This window comes from Urtica dioica, chromosome 12, assembly GCF_054948205.1.
Source record: "Urtica dioica subsp. dioica isolate 48M chromosome 12, U.dioica_male_clone48M_v1_H2, whole genome shotgun sequence".
In the NCBI taxonomy this organism is placed as follows: Eukaryota; Viridiplantae; Streptophyta; class Magnoliopsida; order Rosales; family Urticaceae; genus Urtica; species Urtica dioica.
In genome coordinates, this window is record NC_142767.1 from 20,647,265 (window position 1) to 20,668,761 (window position 21,497).

General features: G+C 33.6%; 3 protein-coding genes and 2 non-coding genes across 5 annotated transcripts; 2 read left to right on the top strand and 3 right to left on the bottom strand.

Moving 5' to 3' along the window:
- Positions 1 to 3,906: 3,906 nt before the first annotated feature.
- LOC149380169 (transmembrane protein, putative (DUF677)) lies at positions 3,907 to 6,229 on the bottom strand. The gene is made up of 2 exons (XM_089603637.1): positions 6,074 to 6,229; positions 3,907 to 4,986 (listed from the first exon to the last, which is right to left on the bottom strand). The coding sequence occupies exons 1-2, from the start codon at positions 6,120 to 6,122 to the stop codon at positions 3,944 to 3,946; spliced, it is 1,092 nt and encodes a 363-aa protein (XP_089459763.1). The 5' UTR covers positions 6,123 to 6,229; the 3' UTR covers positions 3,907 to 3,943.
- Positions 6,230 to 9,314: 3,085 nt separating this feature from the next.
- Positions 9,315 to 10,511, bottom strand: LOC149380170 (Calcium-dependent lipid-binding (CaLB domain) family protein). The gene has a single exon (XM_089602592.1). It carries the CDS (start codon positions 10,180 to 10,182, stop codon positions 9,412 to 9,414), a length of 771 nt encoding a protein of 256 aa, XP_089458718.1. The 5' UTR covers positions 10,183 to 10,511; the 3' UTR covers positions 9,315 to 9,411.
- A 559-nt stretch (positions 10,512 to 11,070) lies between these two features.
- Positions 11,071 to 11,141, top strand: LOC149380171 (small nucleolar RNA snoR60). The gene has a single exon (XR_016294319.1). It is a non-coding gene; the product is annotated as a small nucleolar RNA snoR60 (small nucleolar RNA).
- Positions 11,142 to 11,291: 150 nt separating this feature from the next.
- Positions 11,292 to 11,363, top strand: LOC149380172 (small nucleolar RNA snoR60). Its single transcript, XR_016294318.1, has one exon. It is a non-coding gene; the product is annotated as a small nucleolar RNA snoR60 (small nucleolar RNA).
- Positions 11,364 to 14,101: 2,738 nt separating this feature from the next.
- LOC149380173 (protein DETOXIFICATION 35-like) lies at positions 14,102 to 16,705 on the bottom strand. Its single transcript, XM_089602591.1, has 7 exons — positions 16,421 to 16,705; positions 15,713 to 16,338; positions 15,208 to 15,264; positions 14,899 to 15,137; positions 14,665 to 14,783; positions 14,475 to 14,561; positions 14,102 to 14,391 (listed from the first exon to the last, which is right to left on the bottom strand). Exons 1-7 carry the CDS (start codon positions 16,679 to 16,681, stop codon positions 14,305 to 14,307), a joined length of 1,476 nt encoding a protein of 491 aa, XP_089458717.1. The 5' UTR covers positions 16,682 to 16,705; the 3' UTR covers positions 14,102 to 14,304.
- Between the last annotated feature and the right edge of the window lie 4,792 nt (positions 16,706 to 21,497).

Here is a 21,497-nt window from a genome sequence, read left to right on the forward strand (position 1 = left end):
CAGTACATAAAGTGTTGTAGAAGATTTTATAATACTGGATTCTACAACGATATAAAAGTGTTGTAATTTATCACTGTTTTTAAGTATTGTAGAATCTCAATTTAATAGTAATGCTTAAATTCAAAGTTATATATGAAGCTCAAACTAGCAAGTTTTTTTAAAATATGATTATTTACCAATGAAAACAAATTCGATAAAAAGTCTATATAAATTATTTGTATGATTAGTTTCGAAAAACTTTACCGAGAGCAATTTTATGAGAAATTATTTTATTGAACTAAAGCAAGTATGTACTATGTACTAAACTTGAAAATTCGGTTAACTTCAGTTAACCTTTAACCGAATTTTTTTCTCACGGTTAATTGTTAACCGAAATAGAAAAGTGGACAATTAATTGCAATTAATTGTTTTAACCGAAAAGTGGACAACTGCAGCAAAAGTGGACAATTGCTTACGTATCCCACATTCCCACGTATTGTTTTAACACTTTCTTTAAGCCACATCCACATGATGTGATTGTACAGTACGATTAATTTTTCAATTAACCTAGGTTAATTGTTTTTTATTCGGTTAAAATTAACCGTACGATTAATTTTAACCGAAAATTCAATTAAAATTAACCGTACGGTTAATTTTAACCGAATAATTTCAATTAAAATTTAAATCAAAATTTTTTCTTTAACCGAATTTTTTTCCTTGTTTTGGTATGGGCATATATACTTGTTTAAATAGGACCCAACTATTGAAAGGGCTTAGCTGGAGTTCCTCCAATCAAATCATAAAGCCTTTGTTCTCTCCCCAAAAAGTTATTTTCTTATTATTTTGGTTGCCCATTTGCCGATCATCACCAGCCTTTGTAATTTTACATCATCTCTCCCTCTCTCTCTCTCTCTCATTTTTAAGAGCTGCTTAATTATTAGTGCTTTCATTTTCATATTTATCGTCAGATATACACAGTAACACAGGCCATGTGACTCTTGTGCGCGCCATAAATTTTCGACCTCTCTCTTTGGCTGTCTTTGCTTCTCTTAGCCTAGAATAGAGTGCACTGTGCTGAATGTTTGACTAGAAGAACTCGCTAGCTGGCTAATTAATTTTTGCGCCTATGCATGTATATTATTATTATAGAGTATACGTACGTTAACAAACGCGAGTTGTAGTAGTTAATTAAGTTGCGACCGAGGTCAACCGTCAAATCAATTGCTGAAATAACACAGCTCTTTCTAACATTTGAGTGATTTGACGTAATAATTTCTTAGGGTTAGTCAAAGATGTAGTAACCTAGTGTTGCCTATTATGATATATGACGACCATAAATAATAATCATGAAAAATGTTATTAGAAAGTTTAGCTAAATTTTAAAAAATAAAGTTGCTCAGATTTAGCTAGGTTATTATTCCTACGCGTAGCGCGATGTGCCACATAAACTACCTCCGTAATATGAGTTATTTCTTTCTTTAAGGGTTATTATGCAACCACTTTTCTCTCAACTAAACTATTGAACTTTCTATCATCTTTTGTCGAATTGTTGGATTGACTTTTTAGGCCAATGAGAAGGAACATACCAAACTCCATTATTAACAGAAAATATAGATATGTGTCATTTGTTTGCCACCCCATATCTTAATAGCTCTCCATATTTTAGTTTCAACTTAATTAAATTTTTAAAAATAATTTTTTCATTGTTATTCTTCTTGTGTGAATATAGTGTCTCTCTATATTCATTGAAAATAAGTCATCATCTCTAGCTCTCCATATTAATTTCAACTTACAATTAATTAAATTTTTAAAAAATAATTTTTTCATTGTTATTCTTCTTGTGCGAATATAGTGTCTCTCTATATTCATTGAAAATAAGTCATCTCGTTATTTTTTAACACATTTTAAACAGAAAAATATAACAAAAAGGACACTATATAAGTAACTCGAGAGTTAAATAATAATATAATCATCATAAGAAATTACTGGTATTTTTTTCTCGTTGATATAAATTATAAAGTAACCATAAATATAAAATTTAAAAGTAACTGAAAAGAAAACTCATGTGATTAACCTCAATGAAAGTGTTTTTCGGTTGATGATATTTATTGGTCTCACCACTCCCCAACGTGACTTGTTCAGATCGTGCAGCTACACAATAAATAATGGACAATCATATCTAAAATTTTCAGCCTTTCTGCACAACTCAATGTTATATGTTTTAGTTTTAAAAAAAATATTGGGAACATAGTATTAAGATTTAAGAGTATGGTTTTGTGTATATTGTTTATTGTTAGCAGTCTCACCAAGATTTAGACGTGTGTCATTGGTTGAAAGTTGAAACTCAGTGTTTGATTAATTTGGGGTGGTCATCTATTACTTAACAAGAGAGTTGACTTGAGAAAACATATGTGCGTGTATATAGCTTTGTATAAATATCAATGTATTTCGTGAAGGATTTTTAAACTTCGTAAATTATTTTAAATTTTTTAATAGATCGATCACGAAATAAGGAAAAACTTAAAATTTATATAAATATCAATGTATTTCGTGAAAGATTATTAAATTTCGTTAACTATTTTAAAAGTTTTAATAGATCGATCACGAAATATGAAAACGGTTAAAGTTTATGTAGGAAAACAATATTCTTTCTTAATTTCAATAATAGAACTATCAAATTTTAATTGATTTTGATAATGTGACATGATCAGTTTAATAATATTTGTATCAATATTCATTGAAGAACTTGCTACTCATTGAAAATAAATCATAAATGTAATGTTTATTAATTAACTTGTTTTCGCAAAATATAGCTTTTTTAATTGTAAAGAATTTTTTATTTTTATTTATTATGAAATTTGTTTATAATTTTTTAACTATGTATTTTTACTAGTAAAATAAATTTGTAAGAAAAATAATTATTTACCATTTAATTTAAAAATATAAAAAACACTCATTTTCTTAACGATCTTAAAAATGTTAAACTTTTATTGCACTATTTCTATGTTTTGCATTGCAGAGCAAAAAAGAAAGCTTAGTATTTTCATTTATGTGAGGGAATTTGTGTACATAAGAGAAAGTAATAATGTGAGTAAAAAATATATGTAGCACATTTAACTAATTAAACGGTTGAATTAATATTTTTAACTTACCACATAATTGAATAAATAAGTTTGGCAAAATGTCAATAACAACGACGTACGGGCATGAAAAGTTAGGTATCACCCAGGTAAACATATTTATTCTGGCGTTTTGATAGGGCTTGGAAAGCAAAGCAACTTCATTCACATATGAGGTATACTTTAAGTATACACACACTTGAAGCAAAAAAAAAAAAAAGCATATACCTTGTATTGTAGGCAGGTATAATATAAGTATAACAAAAAACTGAAAGAAATAGATCTTTTGCCCAAGGACTGAGCGTTATGTTTCCTGTTTTTTCAATTCAATTTTGGGCGTGAAAAGAGAGCTGCCGGTCGCGATATATATATCATTTTTAATTTTATTTAGTACAAAATAATTATACTTTTAAAAAAACTTCAAATTAACCCTAAGATTTTTTTTTTCATGTTAGTCCCCTCCTACGTCTCTCTGCTCCTGTCATATATACAGTGAATAATCTAGAAATTAAGCTCAAAGGTATGTGTATAAAGGTTGGGCTCATCGAGTTATTTGTATTCAAGTACATGGCTTGTCTTTTTACGCATATCCTCATGTGACTACATGATATCAAGCCTAGCTAAATTAAGTTTCACCATGTATTTGAAACTGAGATAAAAAGAGATATCTATCCGATCCGATATCATTTGCTCGATTGTGTGTAAAGTCCACGGTAGCAATGGAACGGAGAAAAGTAACCAAACAAAGATTTATAATTTCACATTACAAAAAGAAAAAAAAAACTAAAATAAAATGTCTCCAAAAAATTACATGACATTTTCATAAATTACACGAACAATAAGTTCTACTTTGATGATAAAACACAAGGATGTTTGGTGGGTTGTTTTAGAATCTCCTTGACGACGGTGTTTCTGGCTCGATTTATGGTCATGAAGCAAAGATACAAATGTTCCTCCAGCTCATCAACTTGCTCCTTGAAGCCGGCCTCGTTCTTCTTCAGCTGGCGCGCCACGTCACCGCTCGCTTGCACCCAATCTCCGTCCGATCTCCTCTCCACCCAAAACCTAGCCGTCCCTCGAACGTGCTCGAGCTCGTCGTTGAGCCGAGCCACCAAGTGGCTTATCGTGTCCAAGTCGCGGCTCAGCGTGTACGTCCCTTTAGCCGCCGCGTCGAGCTGAGCCGCGGCCCTCGCGAGCCGCCTCGAAGCCGCCAGCTCGATCGAAGCCGATATCAGAGCCGGCAGCGCCACCAGAAACGACAGCGCGTGGGTGACGATGATCACGCTCAGCGAAGCCGCAAGAGCCACGAGGACGACAGCCGAGCCGTGCCTCGCGCTGTTGATGACGTGGAGTTTCGCTCGGGCCTTATCACGTTTCGACTCCAGACGCTGGAGTAAATCAGAACAGTCCGTTCGGATCGAAACGACCCGAAACGGGGACGAAACGGGCGAGAGAAACGTGTCCACGGAGTCTGATAGCAGCGGAGCCGCGAGGGTGGCTTTGAACGAGCGGTATTTGACACGTGTCGTTTCGATGTCCTTCAACAGGAGGGCACATAAAGCTGAAGCACTGGCTGTTTGGGAGAAATATTCGGACAATAAAGTACGGATATTGGGCCTAATCTTATGACCCGAAACGGAATTTAAGATCTTTGTGACCGTAAGCTGATCTGGATCCAAAAGACACTCGGCGAATAGACGGTACGATGGGAGCCGAGCCGCCGAAGTTGACTCGGCTGGAATAGGCGTGGCGCAAGTACAACCGTCGGATAACTCGACGACATGTGTCCAAAATTCGACATACGATTGTGTACGGAAGGCGTTTGCGTATTCCTCGCGTACATCTACGCTTATAGAACGGCTGGGACTGGAAGTATCACCGTCCATCACTGCATTTCATTTTAAAGACTAAAATCAGTATATAGGCTGTTTGATTACAAAACTATGATTATTTATAATTTTATTTTTACTAAAAGTTAACAATTATTTTAATTCCAAAATTATGTTCAAATTTGTCAATAAACATAGTTATATATTGACAAGTTTGTGAATAAATAATCATAATTTTGAAAATTAGAAGCAATTAATAGATTTTGGTATAAAAAAAAATAAAGGAAAATTGTCAAAAGTATGACTAAATTAAGGTCAATTTCCATTTTCCTACTTTTTTTCAAAAATTTACCAAACTAGGAACGGTCAAATGAGAGATACACAAAATTATACCTATTATACCATCATACTAATTACCAACCTACAATTTTTCCCAATAAAATTTCTTATTTTTTCTCTTTCTTTCTATTTTCCCGCTCAGCCCATCAAGAAAAAGAATTTTTTTTTTACTAGTCCTAGTTTGGTAAATTTTTTAAAAAAGTAGGAAAATGGAAATGTCTCTTAATTTAGTCTTAGTTAAGAAAATGTCCCAAAAATAAATGGTAAAATATTTAGAATAATCCATACATTATTTCCCTTGCTATCTTTTGGGCGTTACGTGCTTTTATCTGGTAATGAAGCTAATTCATGTGGAAAATATCCTAGCTACCCCAATTTAATTACTATATACGAGAATATCCTATTTCTCATTCTTATCTTGATAATATATATTTTTTTACGGTATTTTCCTTGGTGTTTAAAGTTTCATTTGATTTGTTTTAAGTCATATATTTCGTTTTTTGTATTATTTATTTATGGTTTCTTTTAAAATCACGGAAAAATTATCTGAAATAAAAAAAAAAATCATAAAATATATGAAAATTGGAGATATTCAGGGAATGATCATAAAGTATTCGTTGAATTTTTGCCTAATGCATTGTTTTAGGAAAAAATATACATTTTTGGTATTTTCTATTCACTTTCATTTCCATGAGCATTTTTTTTCAGTTCACTTCAAAATATTCAATGTTGAGATGATCCAGTCATTATTTTATTCTCTTGCAGATATACTAAATGGGACGAGAATTAGTAATAGTAAATACATACCGATGCATGAAAAAAAATTCCTAATGCGAGAGCTGACTTTCTTCTTCATCTCCCAAATGCAAATCTCAGTCTCGCCAATACACTTGTTGTTGATTTTCTCTGAACGACACAACGACGAAACAGGGTAAGCTAATTAAATTAGCAAAAGCCCTGTAAATAAATAAGAAAGGAAGATGAGTACGAAGGAAGAAGAAATAACAAAAACCAATCTAAGATGTCAATACGATGGCTTTTGTCCACTAAAAATAGCCTCTCTGTTTCTTCTCTCAAAGAAGAGAGTAGTCGATTTATAAAGCATAAAAGATGTTTCCTTTTCCTCTAGCTTTTGCTTGTAGGACAATAAGATATAGGCTTCAATTCCGGGACTTGTAGTGCACGTGAAGACTTGTGATTGTTTGGATAATTTGCAAGAAAATAACAATTTGAATTTCCCTTTCGGTTACGATGCTTGGTTGTGTAACATTTACTTATTTAACTAAAATGACATTGGCTTATGTCATCCTATATAATGATTGGTGAACATTATCATGTAATCCATCTACATTTTGTATGTTGTTTCAATGATTATTAAAAGTTATAACAAATTATTTGACGAACGGAAATATTATAGAAGATTTTTTTTTTTTTTTAATGCAGAGATGATCGGTTAGAATACTATTGAAAAATTGCTCAGGGGTGAACTAGTCGTGAGTTGCCAAAACATTTCCATGTTTTTTATGGCGGAGCCATATATTACATTTAAGGAAAGCAAATTTGAAAAACCATTATTCGAAAGGGCATACATGAAAAAAAAAATCATATAATTTTAGACCAAAATATAAAAAATAATAAACAAAAAATGGGGTAAAAATTATAATTATCAAAAGTTCAAAGGATGCATTTGGTCCTTAGCTGGCTCTGTCGTGCGTGCATCTCCCTAATATGAGATAAAAACTCATACTCAAAGAGGATAACATATTCATCGACCAAATTGGTTTTTTCCCAAATACCATGGTATTTAAAAGGTAATCGAGACCAAAATCAGAAAGGTGTCGGGGAAGTTTTAGGATATTTTTCGACACCTTTCTGGTTTTGGTCCCGATTTCTTCCGTCAAATCCTAGGGATTCCTTCATTTTTCGGCGGTCTAAAGACGACTATTCCTTGCGTCCCGACGAAAAGCGAGCGTGAAGATTGGTAAGTGTACAAATCACGACGAACTTCAAACCTTGATGAAATATAGTGTATTTTTATGAAATTTTTTGTGATTTTTTATAATTAAGTTCAATTTCTTAGTTTCTAACTTGATTATTGGTATTAATCTGAGTTTGTATCCAATTTTTTTCAAACTTTTTTTTTGTCAGATCGGAAAATTAAGTTTTGATTTAAATGTGTTTTTGAGTTTTTTGTTAAATTAGTTGGTTATTAACATGAATATTATCATTATTTTGATTTTGTGTCCTATTTTTTTTAATTTGTTTGTTAAATTCGAATTTAATATAATTTTGAATAAATGTTGTGTTGAACTTTTTGAATTATGACTTGTAATGTAATGAAGATACTATAGATTGTTTCTATTTTTATTCTATGTTATGTATGACTTTTTAAAAAAAATATATTTGTTCACTGCATTCCTCTCAATAAATATGGTATTTGACGGTATCATTCGACTGTAACAGTAAGTTCAACGTCACAATTTATTCTTTTTTTTTTTTCTGTATTCCACGGTATACCACTGGATATTAGTAAAATCTGAGTCTTGAAACAGCATTTCAATCATTGGACCAAACTAACTTCATGACTTTCAACCACAAAAAATAAGTATATTTTATTAATTTTAATATGTGTAATATAATGGGATCACATTTTGCATTTCACGTTTATAGTTTTAACGATTCACTAAATGAAAGTGCCCAAACATGAACATAGTGAAGACAATTTACTTTTTTTTTTTACAGACAATTTACTAAATTCTAAATTTACTTGATGCTCTACAACGAACATAATGTGGAAACCGCAAACTCTCTTACAAGTTACAACTATAAAGCTACGCAACCAACAATTAAAAAAAGCTAGCACCTAAGATTTTAATATTAAAATAAACAATATATTCACTACTTTTGATGCGCAACTGCTCGTGGAGAAAAAAACAATATGACACAACATGCCTATGACGATAAATAAAACGACAACATTATCCCTAATAATATTTTTGTTGTATTTTGATTGATAATGCCTAAAAAAGACGATGGATATTTATCTATTTTGCATTTAATTATTCGAGAGAACTCATGCATCCGGATGCCAAATACCAATAACAAAACATTTAATAATAATTTAAATCCGTCAATTGACGCGGATGTACCCAAAAATAAATTATCACTAACATAAAGAAACGCATGAATCACAATTGTTTTTTTCTTCACCTAACATGAATCATAAGTAACCGTATTTAAATGAGAAAATAACACATTTATACCCTGTGTTTTAGTGAAATGTCGAGTTTAACCCTCGATTTTCAAAAATGTCGAGTTCATACTATCTGTTTAACTAAAATGACGAAATTATACCCTGAAATAAATAACAGCGTCACAAATCCCCCTTTCATTGATATTAACTCTTATATAAGAAAAACCAAATCAAATCTAAATCAGTGCCCTAACTTACAAATTCTCAATTTTGAAATAAAAATAGCCTTAAATTGAAATTAAATAATAAAACTCATACCTCCTAAGAAATGACTTCATTCAATGTTCAAATTGAAACTCTAAATCCTGGATTCTCTGTTCGAATATGCGATTTTGATGACTATCAACTATCGATGTTTACCCATTTGCCTCTTTCTGTGTTTTTCACGATTAAGAGACTATTGTTTATTTTTTAGTTTTTAAATAAATTACATATATGGCGCGAATGAATAAAGATAATTGGTGTTTATATATAAATATTATAGTCAACGTCAATGAAAAGTCAATAAAAAGAATATTCGTGACACTGTTGTCTATTTCAGGGTATAATTTCGTCATTTTAATTAAACAGATGGTATAATTTCGTCAATTTAGTTAAACAGATGGTATGAACTCGACATTTTTGAAAACCGAATGTACACAGGAGGGTATAAATGTGTTATTTTCCCTATTTAAATTCACAAAAGTCGGCTTCTTTTATCCTCTCTATTCTTGACTTTTATTCCAAATCGCCGTTATATTTATTTTATTTATTTATGTCCCACACCCAGCAATAAAAAAAAAAAAAAAAAAAAAAAAAAAAAAAAGTACACGTGTCATTTCGTCAACCAAACACACCAAAAGGCTCAATAGAACGAAAACGAACATGAGAGATCATAGAGGTAAAGAATCATCTAGAAGTCGTCATCGTCGTAGCCGAGATCTTCCTCCACTTTCGCCGCCGCGTCATCGGCGATCTGATCCTCCACGTAATCCACTCCTTCCGCCAGAGCCAGACCTCCCAGCAGCCCCGCCGCCGCTCCCACCGCCAGCCCCGTCCCCATTCCCCCAAACTTCCCCTTCTTCTTCTCCTCCTCTCCGCCGCCGTACGAGCCGCTTCCGTACGGATACCCCGAAGGAGGCGCGGCGATCGGCGCCGAATAGTACGGATCTCTCGCCGGCGCTCCGTACGGCATCGGCGGAGGCGGAGGCGGCGCGTAGTAAGCCTCGCCGGGATGAGGTCCGACGGAGTAGGGTTCCGGCGGACGGCGGTAGGGATCGCGTACGGAAACCCTAACTTCGAGCTTTCCGTGCGGCCTTCCGGAGGGGCGTTTGAGCTTGAGAGTCCGATCGGCGCGCTCGTCGAAGCCGACTTCGTCGATTATTTCGCGGATCGGGAGCCGAGCCGAGCCGATGAGGCGCTTGGTGTCGGGCTCGGAGCCGGCGTGGACGACGTCGATGTGGAGCGTGGTTTCATCGTCGTCGATCGGGGCGGTGAGTGGGATCACGAGAGTCTCGTCCCAGACCGGATCGGTGTCGTTCAGGTCGTCGGACCGGGTCGAGCATTTCCGGTTCGGGTCGACCCACAGGACGGCGTACGGACGGGTCGGACCGTACCGCCAGTTCACGTTCTTGACGTTCTTCGCGGAGGAGACTTTTACTTCCAGTTCGTAGCGAGACGACATTTCTTTTCTTCTTCTGTTTTGGAAAAACGACAGGTTTTCTCGTTGAAACGATGAGATGGTTTCATTCTTCTTTTGGCAAAGGGGTATTTATAGGTGTAATAAAACGTTGGGGACGAAATTTACGCATTTGCCACTGAGGGCATATGCTTTCGTTGAAAGACTGTTATGCCCTTGTCTTGGTTGAAGGAATATTAATATGCTTTTCATTTAAGGTCACTCACAAGTCACAAGACTCATAACCAGTGTGGTAGTTAATTAATCTGAGATAGGAGGCATAATTAGGCAGGTTGATAATGGTGAAGTTTTTTTTTTTGGGGGCGAGATAGCTTACTCGTTAAGCACTGTCGAGATTCTTCTTGATATTGCTTTCTTAAATTGATATGACTTCTGACACGTCAGTTTTTAGCATCAAAATTAGGTGATATCTAAAAAGCGTGGAAAATGAGGCAAATGCGTGTACAGTTGACTCATATGCTATTGGAAACGGAACGTTATGTTCTGCACGGTTTGCACACGGTAAATCCGCTCACTTAACAAAGCCCAAATTACTTTACTCAAAGCTAGTCCACAGTCCCGATCTAAATACAGGATGTTGGTCGGAATGGTCGATGTTATATTTTCAGATGTTGCTCAACCCGATCAGGTTTACCTTTCTGTTACATTTTTAATTTTCACATTTGAGATTTTATCATATTTGTGCGGGTTTGTTCAGTGTCGTTATATCTTGTATTTGATTAATCATTTACCTAAACTAGCTAATTTCCATTTCGTACATAGAAATCGTTTTTGTTTTGCTATAAATTAATGCTTGTCAAAATTGTCTAGATTGTGGATAGTGTTTTTTGTTATGTTTATTATCCTTCCGTGGTTTCTATAGTTTATATACATTCGAATTTGATGAATTACTCGGATTCCCCTACACGACATACGTATGATGTTAACCCGAGCTATCTGATGCATTACAAGTTCTTAATCTTTATATTTCCAAACGCCTGTGATTTTTAGTGTAACAGAGCTAGTTACTATATATGTGAATGCGTTGTCAATTTTGTCAAATCTTTTTTTTTTTTTTTTTGGTTAGTAATATATTCACTTTCGTTATATCTGCAAAGCACACGATGATCTTCCGCGGATTCCCCTTCAAGACACTATGGGTGATTTAAGCCCGAGAATCTGATGCTTTGTCTGGCTTATGGTATTGCTATTTAATTTTTTACTCTATTGTAAGTGTCTAACCCATTATTGTAATCGAAGTAATGGTAATGTTTAGTTGTCGAGATAAGACATTTTCGATGACGGTAAGGCAATAGCTTTCAATTTTCATTGCCATAGAATGTTATTAATTTTCTTCGTTCTGATCCTCCTGTGTTAATCCTAACAGGCAAGAATTCTAGCACTCGATGCTAGTTACTTTTTGAAAGCTGGAGGTCACTTTGTGATCTCGATCAAAAGGTTTGTATATTCTCAAGATGTCTTGGTCTTCAAGTTTTGGCTCACTGTTTCTGAATATAACCCAAATCTTCGATCATTTCTGAATATTGCTACCGTATGCCTAAGAAGACCAAGGCCTGATCATATTATCATTGCATGTCTTTGTGACTTATTTGAGTAGTAACTTATTTCTTTAGAGTTTTTAAGACTTGTCTTCATGTTATTTCTTTGGTGCATGTAACATGGATTTTTCATTTTATATGTCTTAAAAATTTTGTTTCTGTTCTCTTTGATATATCTTTAGTTTCCTTTGCCGGACTCTTTTAGAAAACTAAACCAATCAAGAAAACCGGCTTGAAGCATGAAACGTGATACTTGCAAATAAGATGAGTCTATTTTGATCGTAATTAACATCAAGCTTTCATCATCTTTCATCAACTTGCTGCTTTAGCTTTTAATTCTTGTTGTTCTGGCACTTGGTGAGCCCTCCTCTATATTTATACACTTCGTTCATGGCTGATTTTGATCTGCTCGTTAGTGCTAATAAAAGTCCTCTCTCAAATTTTTAGCACAAGATTAACGATCGATACTAAATTTTTTAATCTCGTTCAGGATGCATAGAATACTTCTACGAATCCCCTCTTGTTGAATTGTTCGTGTGATGTGCACCACACTCTTGCTCAATAGATTCGGGGACGACACTCAATAAAACTCCACGTCGAAGTCAATGAAGGAGGAGATCAGAATCCCACTGCCCTGTCTCCCAAATAAATACTTGAATGGAATGTATATTAGGGATTTGAACACGAGTGTTTCAAAAAAAAATTATGGATTCCTACAAAAATCTAAAAAAGAATGATGTATGAGTCTTTAGTTTGTCACTATTTGTGATATTAATGACATGTTTGTCATCCCTACAAATCTTTTTTAAGATTTTTGTAGGAATACCATTTTTTTTTTAAAAAAAAAACTTAATAGTTTTGGCAATTCCCCTATTAATTACCACTATTTTAATTGACCGATCAAACAAAACAAGAGAATATAGCTCAACCGAAATGAGAAATATAATCTACCTCTGTGTCAATAAGAAAATAAGATATGTAAGAGGTACACTTGAAGTGGTAGCTAGTTTGGTCTAGTGTAATCTCATACATACCTCTTTCAACTTAATGTTCTTATACAAAATCATGTAATCTTGACCAATAGTGATTCTTGATCAATAATGTCACTTCTCAAAAAAGAAAAAAAGAAAAAAGAAAGGTACACTTGAAAATAAGCATGCTCTTAGAGCATCTGTAATGGTGTTTGGCTTAACAACTTTAAGGACTTGCTTGCAATTAGGAGAAGTGTTAAGCTATTTGCTTAACCATTATTTGGCAATTTGACTATGTGATTGGCTAGAGAAATTGGCTCTATAGAGCTACTTGCTTAAGCAAAATACATGAGACTCAATACACCACTTGATGTATATTTTAGCAATTATTTTATTTTTTTTTATACTGCTTTACCAACGGCATAGTATTGAATATGAGAAGATTCAAGTGAAAATTGAATAAAAAATAAACAAAAATAGAAATTGACAAGTGGGATAAACTTAAACAAGATGAGAAATCAACTTACCATTGTGGATGATTTAGCTTAAAGTAAGTTGTATTTTGGTATGACTTATATGTGGCATGATAAGCTAATTTGACATTTGATTACCATTAAAGATGCTCTTAGAATCTCTCCCACTTTACAACTTAAAGATGCAGAATTGGGATTCGAACCCACGCCCTCTTTAGAAGACCAAAATTTGGGTCTGGCGCCTTAAACCACTCGATTCATTGTCGTATATTGCACTATTATTATATTAATTATTAAAGCAAACATTTTTTGTAATAACGCTTTACTTTATAACCCATGCATGTTTGACATGTACATCAAAAGTCAAGGTTTCAAAAGTCGACGATTTTCAGCGGCGGCACCGACGCCAAGAGCTCAGCGGCCGACGAAAACGAATTTATATGCCGCTCGAAAATCGGAGAAAGCAAATTTTTTGTGTGCTTATAAAAAGAAAAAAAATGCAAATATTGAACTATCATATGGGGCTTATGCCAACGTCCGGCGACTTTCGGTCGAGAAAGATGATTCAGTGAAGATGAAGATGTGTGCACTGTGTATCATTATTATTCTTCCTCTCTTTCTACTGTCTGATCTGGCTTATGCCAATGAGATTTGTCTGTTATAAAGAGAATCTACGGAATCTCGTTATAAAGAGACCAAGAGGTATTTTTATCATTATTGACATTCATTAAATTATCTATGCAAGTCTAGTAGTGTAGACATGACGCAGTAAAAATGTTAAAAAAAAAACATTTTCAATCAATATTTACATTTATAGTATATACACGATCAATAATTTAATATGCAAACAAGTTTTGATAAAAAGAAAATAATAAAATTAATACATATTATGAAATAAGGATTAAAAGATATTCTAGACATAAATTTAAAAAACATTATAATAACATAAATCTCATCTATTTTACAATTTAAATATTATACAAATCTCATCTATTATAAAAGTTAAACCATTGCTTTGATGAATAGCGGCAAAAAACAGATCATATTGAATACGACGTTCATCCATTAAAGTTTTCAATGACTCATATTCGAGATGACATTCAAGACAAAATAATTATAAAAAATCTATACCACCAGAACATCTGAAATCTTCTCATCATTGACCGTCGCTTGACCACCCCAACGTCGCATACGCTCTGTCGTTTGTTCCACCTATAACATTGACTTCCGTTTAGCAAAGATTGTAAACAAAAATAGTTAAACTATTGTTTAAAACGACAAATTTAATTAATTACCTCTTTTTGCCAATTGGTTTTATAAAGCACTATCAAGAGTAAGAAGGTCTGGAGAGCAGTTCCACAAATCATGCCTCCCCAAATTCCCTTTTCATGTTATAAGAGCACATGTACATTATTAGAACAATCAAGAACAGAATTAGAAGGTTTTTTTTTTTAAATGACATTTAAGCATTAAATAATTAATTACCATGACTCCGAGGTTGGCACTGTAGCCCAAAAGGAAGCCCAATGGCAGCCCAAAACCATAGTACGAACCTAAATTTATATACGCCACCAATGATTGCCAACCTCCACCAATGGCAACACCTACCAAATTGACAAAAAAAAAAAAAAAATCAATGCTAATTATTTACATATCAACAAGTAGTGATTAACTATCATTGACTTTATGTTTGTTTCTTTATGTCTGTTTATTTGGTACCCGAAATCACTGGCTGAACGCTGTTGACGATCATAGTGACGCCGAGAAGGTATCCGAGGCGAGCCACGGCTCGTTGAACATCCTCACTGTTCGTGAATATGACCGCAAAGTAGTCTTTGGTCAGCATAATCAAGACGCTGAAGAATATCCCGAAGAGGAGTGACTGGAGCACCGTTGCATACACCGAATATTTTGCCGCCAATGGATGCCCCGATCCAAGCTCATTTGAAACCCGAACGCTTTTTAAAAAAATTAATCAAATAAGTGTTTGTAGTTTTGTACTTCAAGCTAGTAAGAAAATTTAGTTACCTTATTGCAGCATTGATTCCAAGGAACAACATGAATTCCCATCCATTCAAATTCATACTATAATCACAAAAAATAAATATAAATATTAAATAAGTAAAATAAAATATAACCACATATATTGGCAAAAACCAGCTATGGACATGGGGATATGCCTCATGAACATTTAGCAATTATAATTTTTACTCAAATTCTATATTAACTTTATATTTTTACTTGAAAATTGTATGATTTTTCTATACATGTCTCCTCCAAATTTTCTTTCTTTCAAATTTGTCTACTGATTATAGTTTTTGGCTCCGGCATTAGTGACATTATCATATCATTTTAAAAAATAACACTAATGTTCATTATAGCACGCTGATGAATATCATTTTTCTTCAGATAATGATAGACGCGGTCTATTTATCCGAAGGAGACATATATGGATTCATTTGATTTCTAAGTTTTAAATGCGAGCGATAATTTATGAGCATTTATTTATTTATTTAAAAGGTGAACTTCTGACCAGACGGAGAGAGAGTCGATGGCGATGACGGCGTTTCCGAGGTGTCCAACCATGACAATGATGCTCATCATGTACCAAATCTCGAGGCAAAGCATAAGAGCCGAAGCGAAAGAGAGCCTCACAAACCCCCATATCTCACTAAAAGCTGACCGCGAAAACCCGGTCCAACCCTCACTACACCAACCCAACACGTAAACCACCTGAGCCATCACGGTGACCCAGCTCGTGACGTCGACCGCCATGGCGGCCCCGACCAAACCCCAACCGAGGGCCGAGATGAAAAGCCAGAGAAGTGCCACGTGGAGCACCAGGGCCGCGAAGCCGATCCAGGCGAGAGCCGCGACTTTGCTCTGCGCCTGAAGGAACTTCTGAGTCGGGAAGTTGAGGGCGAGCGAGAAGAGCTGAGGGATCGTCATCACCGTGAAGGCTCCGGCGAGTTCCGCCACGTCATCGGCTTGGCCGAGGAGCTTCAGGATCGGCGCCGAGAAGATGTAGACGGGCGAGATGAGGATAGAGCTCGCGAGCAGGATTATCCATGACCTTTGCAGATAGATTCCGAGCATCTCTACTTTTCCGGCCCCGAATGCTTGCCCACATAGAGTCTCCAACGCACTTCCCATCCCAAGCTAAGAAAATAAGAAATAAATAAATAATCACTTACCAAGTAAAGATAAAGAATGATATAATATCGGTGTGAGAGAGGTCTACCATGAAGCCGAAGGAGAAAGTGCCGATGACGGTGAGGGAGATGGTAACGGCGGAGAGTTCAAGATCGCCAAGGTGACCGGCGAAGATGTTAGTGGCGGAAAAAACGCCGTAATTGCAGATAATTGTGGCTACGATTGGACCAGCGATCTTCCATAGCTTCGTCGTTTCCTTCCAGAACACGATGTTGGCTTCCTTCACGCTCTTCACCGGAGCGTAGTCTTCACTCACCGCTGCTTCCAGTAGAGGTCGTGCTTCGTCCATTTTTATTGATCTTTTTACCTTCTTTTCCACGTAAAGCCCTATAGGAGTTTGCTTCTGATCTCTTGGTTTTGCAAAATAATTAAGATAAAACAAATCGCGAGATCTATGGCTTCCAATAATTAAGTTTATGTCAGTGACAATTAAAATAATATGTACAGTTGTCTAAAAAAAAATTAGTCAAGATCTGATTTTTGTTATATTTATAGTCAATAGTCTAAGTAATTAAAATAACCTTTTCCATGTAAAACCCTTGGAATCGCTTATAATATAATCTTGGTTTTGCAAAATAATTGAGATAAAACAATTAGGAGTATATAAGGTTTAAAATAAATTTTAACCTTATTCTAGATAATATTGGTTTATTTTATTTATTTAATATTTATATATTCCGTTGGGCACGCTAAGTATTTAGCCCAATTAGTCCACCTCTTTTAACAACGATTCGGAAGAGAAGCCGAGCAATCTCGTCGAAATTGAAGTGAAAGTCGATTAGGAGGGATAAAGGTGATGAATCTAAAGCTCATTAAAGAAAAGAAAAAAAAACATCGATCGTAATTGTAATGAATAATTTTGGAACCAAAATAAAATAGGCTATTTAAAAATGGGAAAATATCAACGATATCCCATGTCCTTAATCGAAATGTGTGATTTATTCCCTTAGTTTTCAGAAAAATCAGACAAATCCCTTCGGTTTAATATAAATGATAAATATCTCTCTTAAAAATATGTTATATTGCAAATACCACCATTTTCATTCATTTTTTATATAAATAAAAAATTGAACTCCCCAAAATGCTCTCAATAAAATAAATATTTATTTACTATTTTATATTAAAAAAAAATCAAAATCTCTCTCTAAACAAAAATCCTTAACTTTTTATAAAGAAAAAATTTGATTTAATTTTTTTTTATATATAAAATAAAAAATAATAGTTATTTCATTAAGGACATTTTGGAAATTTTTAATTTTTTTAAATAAACGAAAAAGGTGGTATATAGGATATTATATATTTTAAAGGGAGGTATGTGTTATTTATATTAAATTGATGGGAGATATATGATATTTTTGAAATTGATAAGATGAATCTCGCATTTCAATAAAATATAGGACTTTTTGTATGAAATAGACATTTCAAACTTAGTGTTTAGTATGAAATTTTTTAAGATTTCATATTTTTAAATGAAATCCGTTTTATAAAATATATAACTAAACACACAATAAGCTATAAATACCTTTTCATATATATAAATCTATTGAAAAAAATAATTATGTAGCTTTGTATATATATATATATATATATATATATTATTATATATATATAAAGCTAAACCCAAATTCACTGTTCATCTAGTGTAAAAACACTGTTGAGCAGTTTTTTAAAATTACAAAAATACTCTTATAATTCTCTGAAAATACAAAAATACCCTTTAATGGTCAAAAATCTAGATTATTCGGATTTCATAGTACTAATGATTCGCTCAGCTACGTCAGCAACAGTAACGTATGCCCAATTAGTTACTAAAAAAATTACAATTTTTTATTGTGCTTAACTTTTCCCAAGTGAAAGACTTTTCATATCGGCTAATGCGAAAAAAAAATGAACTTCTCCAATTCTCTAGAAAAATCAATCCTGAATCCAAATATATATTTCTGACAGCTTGACGTTTCGTATCTCGCATTGAGATAGTTTTGAAATGTTCCTAATATAAAATAAAATACACAAGTACCAGATATCTTTTTTACAAATGCTGCCAGCCTGCCATCCCTGTCATCTTTTGATTTTTCCCGAAGCTCTCTAGGGATGGCAACGGGTACGGGTAAGGCCGGGTACACCTATTCCGTTATCCGTACCCGCTATAATTTTTTACCCGTTACCCGGACCCGTTTACCCGGATTTTGAAACGGGTCGGGTAACGGGGATACCCGCCGGGTAAACGGGTTAAAAATGTTGGACCCGTTACCCGTTTATCCGGTTAAAAAAAGGGTAGCGGGTCGGGTAGACCCGCTTACCCGTTTATAAAATAAAAATCCATCAACAATATAAAATTTAAAAATAATATATCATCTTTAGGTAAACATATGATTTATTATATTTTTAAAAACAATGTTTAAAATATATCATCTAATTAGGTAAACATATGATTTATTATATTTTTAAATATTTAAAAGTTAACGGGTCGGGTCCCGGGTAACCGGGTACGGGATGACTATTCCGTTACCCGTACCCGGACCCGTTAAAACCTTAACGGGTATTACCCGTTTACCCAAAAAGAACGGGTATTACCCGACCCGAATAAATAGGGTAACGGGCCGGAACGCGGGTAACGGGTCAAATTGCCATCCCTAAAGCTCTCTAGAAACGTCCTAAAATTGCTATATATATAGCCTTCGGTTCAATGAACCTCATCTATTCCTCTTATCTTTGATACCTACAAAATCTAGCATGCAAAGATTAATACTTAACTACCTGCCATCTTCGATACCTGCTAAAAGATTAATACTTTGGTTCCCCATGTCACCATTCCTTAATCTGCAAACAGAAATAGAGAAAATAGGACCTAATCGGTCGCATGCAAAGATCTATTCTAAAGCTCAACTACCCACACCACTTTATTTTGGTACAAACGAAGTTACAAAAATTATGTTCTAATTTTCCCCTATTCTTCTCCCTCTGAATCAAACTTTTTATTGCCATTAGATTCTCATATGTTCTATTCTCTATTTTTAAAAAAAAATCAATCAGAAGCCTATTTTGTCAAAGAAAAAGGATAAACATATAGACAAACATTAAAATCAAAGAAAATATATTTAAAAATAAAAACCTACCGATCTTCGACGACAGCGTAGCAAACCCCCCCACACAAAAAAAACTAAGCTTCAAAGAGTAAAGATCCACGAGCGAGCTTATGAAGAGACATGAACTAAAATCAAACTGACAAATAGAGGAAAAAAAAATGAAACCAACGATTCTTCGATGAAAGCATATCAAACAATAGCAAACAAATATGAACTTGATGGAGAAAAATATCTATGACGACAAGCGAGATTAGAGAGAGAGAGAGACTGATATACAGAGAGAGTGAGATAGAAAATATTTTTTTTTTAATAAATAAGCAAAAACTCAGAGAGATGTTGTGTTTGGATTTTTTTTTTTTTTATCGGATGATTATTTGTTTTCTGCATCCTTTTTTTTTTTTTTTTTTGAAGGCATTTTCTGCATCCTTTCTAGACCGTAGGATGTACATCAATGTAATAGTTCAGATTAAAAATCGTAACTTTTTTTTTTTTTTTTTGAAAGAGATTAAAAATCGTAACTTGATAATGTTGACACGAATTCAACTCTTTTCAATAAAAAAAATCACCTGTCAATGTAAAAGAAAATCAAGGCACAACTCATGTGAGGCTGGGGCACAGGCCCACACCTTATAGGGTTTAGGTTTGATATATTTTTGGGTTTTTTTTTTTAAATGGGATTAAATACTTAAAGTTAAAGAACATTTATATATTTATAATAATATATATATATGAATAGAAGGATATCTCTAATAGAAATAAAAAATGTTATTACAAATAAATAAGGTCGATTCCAATTATATGAATTATCAAAATTTATAATTTATATATTTATTTTACATTCATATTTAACTATTATATACATTGCATATTATATTAACTTCTTATCTTGACTAATATGCATAATTAGTTTTAATTTAACTTGAATGAGTGTATTAATTTCAATCGAAGTTATTTATATATTTATTTCGAATGAGGAAAGTATATTAATTGATTATTTATTTGGACTAATAATACTAATAATACGTTTCCTTGACCGCTGCAACGCGCGGGTATATATATATATATATATATATATATATATATATATATATATATATATATATATATATATTAGTGATAAGATATAAATAGGAAACACCAATATGCTACAAACATTAAGGGAAAGTGTGGCTTGAGGTGACGGAGAGGGAATAGAATCATGATTCTTTAAATTGGGTCATTCGTTTGGTTTCAAAATTAAAATAGAAGTACATATTTCAATATAATGTTAATTCACCACATTTAGATGAATGAACATTTAATTGGCATACCAATTGAATTCTAATTCTATTCCAAATATTTTTATAATCCAAAAATACGTACCCTTAAATTGAGAAAATGTATATACATTCACGAGCAAAAAAAAATATTTACTGACATAAAAATAACCACTAAAATTGTTCCAGCAAGTAAACCCAACAACACAAATCGTCGGAGGTATCGCGGAACTCCGACGCCCCCTTTCATCACTGTAATCATCGACGTATAGTCACCGGATCTACTTCAATGTTCCCCAGTAACTGTTATCTCTTTGTACCAATAACTTTTAAAAAATTAATATTGCGTGTCTGCTTCGGTGACCATTTTTTTCGATGATCTCATTAATAGATTTTAATTTATGTGTTGTGATGTTTGTCTTCTTTTTTGGTATATATACGTATATATGTTATTTGTGGTGAATGTTTTTTTAATTTTTTTTTGGATAATTTACAAGAATACACCCTGAACTCTTGGTCGATTAACAATGTGCACCCTCAACTTTGATTTTCAACAAAAATTACTCTGAACTACCATTTTTCTTGACTTTTGCCCCTTCCGTCAAAATTTAGCAGTTACCTCCATAAGATACGTACGTTTTAGTCACATGTTACCTCAATCGAGGGTAGAATAGTATTTTTTAGTATATTGAATTAATTTTTAATTTTTTTATATAAATTAACTCTCTCTCTCTCTCTCTCTCTCTCTCTCTCTCTCTCTCTC